General features: G+C 43.1%; 1 protein-coding gene across 1 annotated transcript in view; it reads left to right on the forward strand.

Moving 5' to 3' along the window:
* LOC123024898 (vomeronasal type-2 receptor 26-like) overlaps window positions 1-7,601 on the forward strand; it is an 8,470-nt gene extending 869 nt beyond the window's left edge. The window contains exons 2-5 of the mRNA XM_044433088.1: window positions 1,580-1,703; window positions 5,801-5,812; window positions 6,130-6,256; window positions 6,679-7,601. Of these exons, the coding sequence (XP_044289023.1) occupies window positions 1,580-1,703; window positions 5,801-5,812; window positions 6,130-6,256; window positions 6,679-7,601 (1,186 nt within the window). The remainder of the gene's footprint in view (window positions 1-1,579; window positions 1,704-5,800; window positions 5,813-6,129; window positions 6,257-6,678) is intronic.
* The last annotated feature ends 3,755 nt before the right edge of the window (window positions 7,602-11,356 follow it).

An 11,356-nucleotide genomic window follows, 5' to 3' on the forward strand; every position in this document is an offset into this window, starting at 1 on the left:
TGGAAGGGGCCTGAAAGACCATCAAGTCCAACTCATTTCTGGAATAAGTGAATTCAGTGGCTTTGCCAACAGATTGCATTTTTTTTTTTGTTAAGTTTGAAAAATGTTTGAAAAGTTTGAAAAATGAAAACAAAGCAAAAAGAAATGTAGAGTGGCTAAATAAAATATTACCTTCCAGAAATGTTGAGTAAATCTATTACAATAAGAAAACAATGCTATCCTCTGTAGTTTATGCACAACAAAATATATATTGTTATGTATGGATTTCAGCAGAGGATGTCAAGACATCCATATATTTGTCCATTCATAAATTATAACTACCAACAGCCTGTATAAAAATCTAAAACTTAATCAAGTCCTCAGCCCACTGTGTTATGGAAGCTTGCAGGTTGTCTACCCAATGTGGTTCTATTAGTCAAAAAGCCATGGGACTGTAGCCAACTTGTCTTGGTTCAGAAATTGTCATTTGTTGGGGAGCAGAAAGAAAGTGAGGTGAGAGAATGGCAGTTATTGGAACTCCTGTTGAAGGCAGCCTTATCAAACCAGAAAGTTATAAATAGCTATGAACGGCTATGAATATGGGAAAGAAACAGCTATGAATAGTCCAAACAATGCAATAGACTGTTTTGTAACCCCAAAACAATCCTCCCTGTAAGCCAGAAAGATGGCCTGGAAAAAAGAGCAGTAACTTCAAGGAGAAATTTCTAGTCATCCTCTTGTTTTCTCCATCTTGCCCAGTAACTGTGCATGTGCCATGGTGGAGCATAAGAGAGGAAGATGCTTAGATGAGAAAGAGGGAGAGGGAGCTGAAAAGGTAACAGGCACAAGAAAGAGGCTGGAGAGAAGTGGGGGTGGAGAAATGTGCTCTCTCTGGAGCAAGAGGTGGAGGAGCCAGCACTGAAATCTGCTTACCACTAAATAGTCTATACTAGTATTCATCTTTCTGTACTCTGCTTGCTTGCAAAGCTCAAAGGTAGGCAAGAACCCAGCAAGATGGGTTAGGAAAAGACACAGTGTCTCAGACAAGAATAATTGCACAGCATCCTCATCAGAATTGCTCAGAAGAATATCCTGTGGTGTTCAGCAGTACTTCTCCTGGTGAAATGGGGACAGAACTGCAGCCTGAGTGAACTGCACATGTGAACAAGGATTTGGTCTGGGCTTTCCCACCTCCTAACCCACTCATTGCTTTGGACACTGCATAGTATTGGATCTCTTTGGTTGTGCTACCTGCATAATTTTACTCACATTGTTTTAGGAAACAATCCATAGAGAAATAGCCAGAGCAAGATCCTTCTACACTTTGTATGTTAAATCACACAGACCACTAAGTTGGGAACATCACAGGGCAAGCTTTCATGCAGTTAGATCTCTGATGCCCAAGATTTAAGATCTGACCATCTCATTGCAGCTTTGTATCTAAAAACTACCAACATGTCCTTGCCTTTGCTTTTGCCATTCATGAGATCAACAAGGATGCTGAACCTCTGCTTAATGCCACACTGGGGTCCAAGATTTATATGAATGCTTTTTCTTCATGGCTCACTTCTCAGAACATTCTGGCTGCCCTCTTTTCAAGACAGTTGCTCTCTGTCAATTACAACTGTGCCCAGGAAGACAAATTGATGGCTGTCATTGGTGGCCTCACCTCCCCAAACTCCATCCAGATGGCCAATGCCTTCAATACCTACAAGATCCCACAGGTATGAGAGGTGCTGAGACTTACATAGGGGAATCACAACGAGAGAAGTTTGGTCTATTTGTGTCCATACCAATATTACAAGAGAGAAACTTACCAGCTGATCCCATGTTGTGAGCTCTGAAGTTCTCACAACATTCAGAATGTCATCACTTTTCAGAAGAATCCAAACTATGAATGGGGCCAGATAGAACTATTGATCCTTAGAAAGCCAGGGTTCCCCCCCCCCATATCCAGCTACTGCCCAAAAAATGATGTACCAAGTGATTTGATTAAGAAACGGAAGGCTGCATTCTTAGAAACCACAACATCTGCTTTACGCTCCTATTCAATTAGATCAAAATGTAACCTTGACATGCATTTACATAGCAGAAGTTTATGTTTGAGAAGGAATGGATGGTTTTCTCCCATCAAAAACTGTAATATGTTTCCCATTAGCTTGGTTATGGCTCCTTTGATCCAGTCCTGAGGGACAAAACTCTGTTCCCTTCTTTCTATCAAATGGTCCCAAATGAAGAACCTCAGTATGTTGGGATTGTGCAGCTCCTCAAGCATTTTGGGTGGAACTGGATTGGCCTCGTTCTTTCAAATGATGATAGTGGAGAAACTTTTCTCCGAATCCTGAGACCAAGGCTCTTACAGAGTGATATTTGCATTGCTTGGGAATTGATGAGCCCACCAGTGACACGGTTTTTACCAAGAGAAATACTTAAGGAGAGATTGAGATCCTTTCAATCCACTCTCCTGTTGAAGGAAACCAATGTGATTCTAATCTATGGTGAGAGTAATTCTTTGGATGGTTTCCGAATATTTATATTCATGAGTGAAATTCTAGATATGCACCCTGTAGAAAGGGTGTGGATCACAACAGCTGAGTGGGACTACACTGCTGTTTCTGTTAGAGACCAATTCACTGCCAAATCCTTCAATGGCACTTTGTCATTTAATCTCCATACAAATGTGGTGCCTGGATTCCAGGACTTTCTGGTGAGCATAGATCCATATCGGTCTCCAATCTTTTACATCCAGCAGTTCTGGTTTAGTGCATTTGCTTGTTCATTCCCACAATATAAGCTTTATGAAGGGAACAAGGAAAACTGCACTGGAGAGGAGAAGCTGGAGAGCCTTCCTGGTCCTACCTTTGAGATGGACATGTCTGGCCAGAGCTACAATATCTACAATGCTGTCCATGCTGTTGCACATGCTCTCCTTGCCATGAACTTGGAGAAAGGCAAACTGAAAGCAAGAGGAGGACGTGAGGAAAGAGGCTTCCTCTGGAAAATCCAGCCGTGGCAGGTAGGCATAGCTACAGACAAATCAAGATCAAACCACAAGATAGAATGGAACAAATGAGATCTAGTAGTAAAGCAAAATCATAAATTCATCACTGAGTGGGGGAAATCCTGTGAGCAGACCCTCCTGCCAAGGCATGACTGAAAGGGAATATCTCATCATATTCTTGGAGCAGTGATAGAAGAGGAAACTGGTGGGCATCTCATGTACAAATTTGTTTTACCCCCTAAAAGCCAGATAAGGTAAAGGAAATCACTACCTGATTATGTACCTTCACCCATCCCAAATCTACCACCAACCTGTTTTATTGGGTGACTGTTCATATTATGACAGAAGACTTCTACCAACACTTCTTACTATTTGTGATTTGATCAACTTCAAGCATAGCCCCATGTAGTTCAATTCTACTACAACTCCCAGCATGCCCAGGCACCATAGCCAGCTAAAAATTTTGCAAGTCAGCAGAAGCATGGATGCAGCCTTCACCTCCATGCTTCCTCCCACCTCCACAGGCTGACCTTTACTCTCCAGGTTCAGAAGGTTATGGGCAGCCACACTAGATTGTGTCATTAAGGCTTTTGACTTTATACCCAAAATCAAAAAGCTCTGCATTTAATGATGTCTAAATTTAATGGTCATTTCATACAAGAAGTATATGGCATATTTGAAGCTGTTCAAATCTTTGATTTTGTTGCCTGTCAGGATGACGATGATGACTGTTATTAACATTTCTATATTGCCCATAGCCAAAGCATTCTTGTTGGTTTATAACAGCAGTCATAGAACTATACACACAAATCACCCATCCAGATTCTAACCAGGCCTGCCCCTGCTTAGCTTCCAAGATGAGGCAGGATCAGGCACTTCAGGCTATACAGAAGCTTTGCTAATGTAAGTGTTGAATCGGTACACTTTATCTTTTTACTCCATTCCTTGAAAGGGCTGTCAGAACCTATGATGTCTCATCCTAGAACCAAGGGGACAAACTGCTCCTCCATACTTCCATTCTCATATAATCTTCTTCATCCTCAACATTGCACTCATAACCTAGCTACTGAAATATCAATTAGAACAATTCCAAACCCTCTTTAGCTTTCCAGGTACTAGATCTTGCTTGCTTATCAAGTCCTGAAAACAGATGCACCTGAAAACAAAACTGTTCCAGACTCAAAAATTCAACCACTTTCTAATTTCATTTATTTACTTATTTCATGCTATCCAGTAGCCAGGGCTCTCTGAGTGGCTCACAAAAGTTAAAGTTAAACAACAGTTCTTGAAGACAATCCTATAAGCAAAAATAATTTTCAGGTACAGAAACATAATAATTGTAGTTGAATCAGCACTGAAGCATAGCAGCAGTAGAGAATCAAAGGGACAGAGAAACCTTTCAACCCACTTTCCTTGGCAGATCTTTGAGTTTAGCAGCAAGTACAACACCCCTCAGTGTACAATCTGTCATTCAGTCATGTGCCATCCCTATTTGCTTCATTACCCTTGCTGGTGCAGTTTAGCCCATGGATTCCGGGGGAATAGTTAGCCTGTGGCAGAAAACTGCCCTTGTCAAGTTGGAATTGGAAAAACCTGTCGCTTCCTCAACAGAAGGAATGATGGTGAAAGAAGAGGCCAAAACCAGTGAGAAGACACAGAAAGGTTACACATTGGAGGTAAAATCCAATTACAGGAAATTACAACACTTTTCATACAACCCTTAATTTGGAAACATCCTACAAGTCACATCTTGCCAAATGCCAGGGAAAGAAGATTAACCAGTTTTAAATTGGCTGTCTTGGTACTTGTATGCATGAACAGTGATTTATACTTACAATCAATCAATCAATCAATCAATCAATCGTTTCTCCTCTAATCCAGCTTCACTCTTTTCTGAGAAGTATCCACTTCAATAATAGTGCTGGAGAAGAAATCTTCTTTGATGACAAAGGGGACCTGCCTGGTGGATATAATCTAATCAACTTGGTCACCTTCCCCAATGGATCATTCCAGAGAGTCCAAGTTGGAAGGGTGGATCCCACAGTTCCTACAGAGGATGGGTTCTTCATCAATGGAAGTGCCATTGTGTGGAATCACAAGTTTAAGCAGGTGGGAGTGGTCTTCATTATTAGGCCCATGAATTCCTCATATCTGAACATGCAATGCATTGCAGCAGAGATGTTTACAGAAGAGGTCAAAGCTTCAGCTCTTCATTTAAGGGGGTCAGAGTTGGGAGACAAGTCTGGAGCTGGGGGACTCACCAAAAAGTCCTCTTTCTTGCTGAAACCCACAAGCTTCAGAATGAGGGAGCCCTTGGAGGAGGGCTTCCATGTATGGTGTTAGAATGGGTAGGGCTAGTATGGGTAGCTTTAGCCCTGGAGGCACTTGAACAGGTGTTGGGAGCCATGTAGAGATTTCTAGATCAAATCCAGTACTTTGAATTTGGCCTGAAATTGAAAGAGAGAAGACTGGTAAAATGTTATCCTAACAACTTGTCCTAGTAATAGTTTCCCAGTCATAGCCTGCGCTAGTTGAACTTCACAGGTTGGCACACAGACAACACATTGCAATAATACCTGGTTGATGCTGGGTCAAGTTGTGCTGTGACCTTGATATCCAGGATGCTGGTCCCAAGACCTTCCTGTATTCCTGCAGGCATTCAGAGAAATACAGTGGAGAGGAGAATTAATTTTCTGTAGTAAAAACTATATGGCAAGAGAACTGTGCTGAGTCAAGTGAATACATGCATGGACTTGAAGTAAAAGTATTCTGTCCTGCTCTTTTTCCTGTTTCCTCACCCTCTCTCTTTTCCCTTTCCAGATAAAAATTATGGTAAAAATTACAAAATATTAATTTGTTTTATGGTGAGATCCCTGCCTTTTCTTTCTTTTCCCTGTTATTTTTCTTGCTGTTAATGTTGGTGAATATTTTGATGAGACTGCAAATAAGATGGCGCTGACTAGTTGTTGTTGCCTAAATGGCTGTTTGCGTCAGAGTTTCTGGGCCAACATTGTCTCGAGAAACAACCAAATTATGAAAAAAGCATATTCTTCCTTAGGAAAAGTTTTCCCCCTTTTGCAAAAGTCCAGAGAAGACCACCCAAGGTTTGCATTTGCAGCCAAAGCATCCTTCCTTCTGTTTTCCTTTAGACAATGCCCCGTTCTACCTGCGTGGAGAGCTGCCATCCTGGGCAGAGCAAGTTTGTCCAGCAGGGGGAGCCTGTGTGTTGCTACGATTGCATTCAGTGCCCCAAAGGAGAGATTTCAAGCCAGGTAGGTGAGTGAACAAATCAAGAGCTATTTGGAAAATCATCTAGTAGTTTTGGGCTCAGAGCCAATGTAACTGCTAACTGTTTTGCCTGTGCATGCAAAGATAGCTGGACTTGAGTATAGAGAGGACAACCTGAGAGAGCAACCCCTGCAGATGCTGGAAAAGGTGAATCTCCATAATAGTATAAGAAGAGCTATGCTGAGTTGCACCAAAGGTCCAATTAGCCCAACACTAACCAACAAGCTGTCTTCAGGAACCCCCAAGAAGTGCAGCAGCACACAACTGCCTAGGCCTCCCAGCAACAGGTGTCCTGGCCTGATATACATAACTTGCTAATGACACTGGGGGAATATATCTCTTATTTGCTGCTAGATCAGACTAGATGAGAAGAGATGAAAGTTAAAGTGTTTGTGTATTTGTTCTTGCAGATGCAGACCAGTGTGAGGTGTGTCCAGACGACCAGTATCCAAACAGCAACCATGACCGCTGTATTGCCAAGGAGATAACCTACCTGTCCTATGCTGAGCCCTTGGGAATAGCTCTGGCCTTCTTAGCTCTTGTACTTTGTATGAACACAGCTGTTGTGACTGGGACCTTCAGCATGCACTGGAACACCCCCATCGTCAAGGCCAACAACTGGAGCATCACCTGTGCCCTGCTCTGTTCTCTGCTGCTCTGTTTCCTCTGTTCCTTCCTTTTCATTGGGAGACCTGTGAAGGTGACCTGCCTTCTGAGGCAAACTGTGTTTGGCATCGTCTTCTCCATGGCTGTCGCTTGCGTTTTGGCAAAGACCATCATGGTGGTGTTGGCCTTTGTGGCCACTAAGCCAGGAAACAGGATGAGGAAATGGGTGGGGAGGAGACTGGCTGTGTGGGTCATCATTCCCTCATCTCTGACTCAAGTTGTAATATGCTTGGTGTGGCTGGTGACTTTCCCCCCATTCCCAGAGCTGGACATGCACTCCCAGGCAGACACAATCACAGTTCAGTGCAATGAAGGTTCAACCCTCATGTTCTACATAGCCCTGGGCTACATGGGGGTTTTGGTCCTGATTAGCTTCACCGTGGCCTTCCTTGCCAGGACGTTGCCTGATACCGTCAATGAAGCCAAGCTGATCACCTTCAGCATGTTGGTCTTCTGCAGCATGTGGGTGTCCTTTGTGCCCACCTACCTGAGCACCAAGGGGAAGTACTTGGTGGCTGTGGAGGTCTTCTCCATCCTTACCTCTGGCGCTGGCTTACTGGGTTGCATCTTCCTCCCCAAATGCTACATCATTCTTCTGAGGCCTGACATGAACACTAGAGAGCAATTAGTAAAGAAAAGGAATCATGCCAATGGGGAAGTGAAATAATGTCATTATGAGCAATGGGAGTCCATTAGGAATTTTGTGGGTTCATGGGGGAGAAGGGAATGTTTGAAATAGCCTACTTTTAATCAGTCATAAACAGCAGTGTAGGGTGAGGGCAGAAGCAGGTTGCTAGCTTATGAAGCTTTTTAAATAAGTGTCACATGTCACCCAAAAGTGGCCCTAGCAATATTTTACATCAGTTTTCTGGTCCTCCTGAAGTTTCCAAGCACTTTCCAATGGCAGTCCCATGTGTAGCACATAACTTTATATTACCGTATTCTGAGATGTATCCAAGGTGGGATATGCTGTACAGCAGAGAAACATGATTTTGCCTCTTGAAATACTACATACCGTTCTCCTTTCAACTCACACTTTCTGTTCATTTTTGGTTTATTGTACACATTTTCCATTCACACCAGGGCTCTGAGATAACAATTTCTGGATAACAATCCACTCATATTCCAGAAAATATTGTGTTTTCAGCAAGAACCTGAGAGCCCATATGTGGGGTTGGTCCTAACACGACTTACGTTGTTATCTGTCAGAATATTTACAGTTGCAGTTGTGCATGCAACGTTGTTGCCCCAGCAGCACAAATGGTTCTACATGTGTCCTAAAGAGTGGAATTGATGTTGCAGACAGAACAAAGTCCCATGAAGAACAGAATCATGGTCCTCTGTCAAATCTATCCACATAATTTTCTAGTACTTTGACTGCTATGTTGTTTTTGATTTCTAACTCTTGTAGGCCACTGCCAACAACTGATCTCAAAATGCATGCAATATATTATGATATAGCTTTACAGGATCATGTTTCAATTTTTATAGTGTGGTAAATGTCCTTGGTATTTTGTTTCATTTGTATCAATTTGCATTAAACAATTTTGTTTGGAGAGGTACACTTCCCTTAACCTTTGTTTTGTGGATCATATAGATTGCTATAGAGTCTTTTTACTCATTCCCCTCCTACCTCCAAGGTGTAAGTCAAAGCATAGCTCTCTGTCCCATATGGAATGGGAGACACAGATACAGTTTTGGCAATATGGGGAGACCCAATGAAGGACTATGAATGGGTTGCATCTGGGCTCTCCTTGAGGCCCAGGCAGTTCTTGAAATGCAGGTTGGCCTGAACACTATGGCAGAGAATGATAGCAGCAACAGTGTTCACTCAAGAAAAGCACATACACACAAACGCACATGCAGAAACAAGTGTTGGACTGCAGCACTTAGCTGGTCTGCAAGGCTCTGCCCCAAAGAAGATCCCCAGGGAAGGAAACAGGAGGAGCTAGGGGGCCTCTGAGAGCTGTGTTTTTGGGTTACTCTGGTTCGGCTGCTCCTGTATCTGGGCTACCTACTCCAATGGGCTGTGTTGTCTGGTCTGGATGACGCAAGCAACAATTGTGGTATTCAGAATCCAAAGATAAAACAAAGATTTCCAACCATGGTGAAGTAACTTGGCTGGGTCTGCATGACAGGATCACACACTTTTAAAGTATACACTTCCCCAATAACACATAGAGACCACCCATTTGTGCTAATGAGAACAAAGGCAATGCATAAGGTGAGGGTAATACTTCTCTCAGGAATATCCTGCACTGCCTTTTAGTGTTTATCGAGACCTCCTTTCAATTTGTAAAGAAGGTTGTGGATTTTCTTTCAGGCTGCAATTTTATTAAGATTCACACAAGTGGCCTACATTTGAGTAGGAAAATATTTGTTGGCACATGGCTATGGGAAGTGGTTCAGGCCAGCCAGCAGGGCTTACCTCTGAGTAAGCTGCTTTGAGACACCATTTAGGATAGCTCTAATTCTGCCCTCCCATCCTTGTGGAAGAACAGCATCCCTGCAATACAGAATGAGGGTGGAATAAATGCAAGTCTAAAAAAATCAGGATGTGTCCCCCATATTTGCGCACCTCTCCCATGTCACTGCTGGTGAACATGTCCACAGGGCCTTCACCATCCTGCTTCTCCTGGCTGGTTCTATGCCAATCCTATCATATTTGCAAGGTTGGGCCATGACTTCAAGAAACTGCCTCAATCCAGCAGAGCTCCCTAGAAGGTTGCATGGCTCCAAGACACAGTAGGTTATGCCCTAGAGTCAGATCAGAAAGCTTCCTTTTCATTCTCTTCTGGAGATTTGAGATCTTTGATCAAACAAATGGGCCTGCCTAGGATTACTGCAATTACTGTAATCAGCAATACTGCTTTCAGGAGACCCATGGTGGGGGAGGGAGAATCACAGATCCAAGCAAGTTGTATTCCCCAATCATTTGAAACATTGCATTCAGTTCAGAACCTGGAAAAACGTCTGCCCAAACAAGTTTGTCTACACAATTTGAGGCATGCACAACTCTCTTCTCAGAAGAGAAGACTGAAGGAGGACATGATATCCTTCTATAAGTACCTCAATGGCCATCACAAAGAGGAAGGTCAAAATCTCGTCTTGCTAATGCCAGAATGTAGGACATGCAATAATCAATTCACCTTGAGGCAACCCAGATTCAGACCGGACTTCACGAATAGCTTCCTCACTGTCAGAGCAAGACAAGAGTGGAACCAGCTGCCTGGAGAGGTGGTGGGCTCTTCCACAGGAGAGACATTGAAAAAGGCTCTGGACAGCCATCTGAGTGGGATGGTGTAAGGTGGTGTCCTGCAACAACAGGGGTTGGACTCAAAGGCCTTCATGGCCCCTTCCAACTCTTCTATTCTATGATTCAGTCAATCTCATCCTTTGTCTACTTTCTGCCAGAAAGGGTCTTGTTGGTGGTGGTCATGAATGGGTCTGGATGGATCTTGTCCACCAAATCCTTGGTATTCCTTCTGATATTGCTCTTACTGCTACCTCATGATTGTTGCATCAAGCCTTTTCAATCTTGTCAGTCCAGTTGGAGGAAAACAGCTCTGTCTTATTCACCTAGTCCTTCAGGGGAGATTATCATTGGTGAATTTGTATCCATTATATTTGCCAACCCGAGAGTGCCAAAGTTTAATGAATATCCTCTTAAGTCATCTGTAAGAGCCCAGTAAGTAGTTACTGATTTTTTTAAAAATATATTATTCAGATTATGCTAAGTATGCTTTGAGCACGACTCTGTCTTTTTTATTTGACCTATACCCTGGCATAGAGGAATTGATAGACTTTCCATTACACCAAGCAATCCTGAAGTTGAAAAATGGGTGTAACATGAATATTGCAACGGTTTTCATGGATAAATGAATAAAGGTCAACCTAATTCACTCAAACTTGCTCCCTCACACACATGAACATGTCTGGAAAACCTGGGAAGCTTAAAGGGGAATTTCTAGTCATCCTTTTGTGTAACGTGTCTTGCCTCCAATCAGTTGATGCACTGCACTGTGGAAGAAGAGGAGAGATAGTCAGGGAAATAGATTAGGAGTGGGAGAGGGAAAGGAATAACTGAGATGATGGCATGAGCAACCAGGAAAGTGGGTTAAGAAAAGAGTGAATGGCTAGGCTCACACATCATGAGAGGCTGCCTTGCAAGGTTGCCATCGTGTATGGCCTTCTGCCTGGATATGCCTGATGGATGATCAAGTGGTTTCTACAGTAGCATGGTTTCCAGCCTCATCCCATAGCCCTCCCTTGTTTGGCATGTATCCCATAAGTGGACCTGAAATTCAATCCAGCGATGCATTGCCAGAACAGTTCCAGCACCTGCCACTCCTTTCTGAAGAGTTTGTGGTAGCTGCATAGCTTTTAGCTGACCAGGGAAACCATGAGGAAGTATGGGAACCA

The sequence above is a fragment of the Varanus komodoensis genome, unplaced genomic scaffold, assembly GCF_004798865.1.
Source record: "Varanus komodoensis strain SLA01 unplaced genomic scaffold, ASM479886v1 scaffold258, whole genome shotgun sequence".
NCBI lineage: Eukaryota > Metazoa > Chordata > Lepidosauria > Squamata > Varanidae > Varanus > Varanus komodoensis.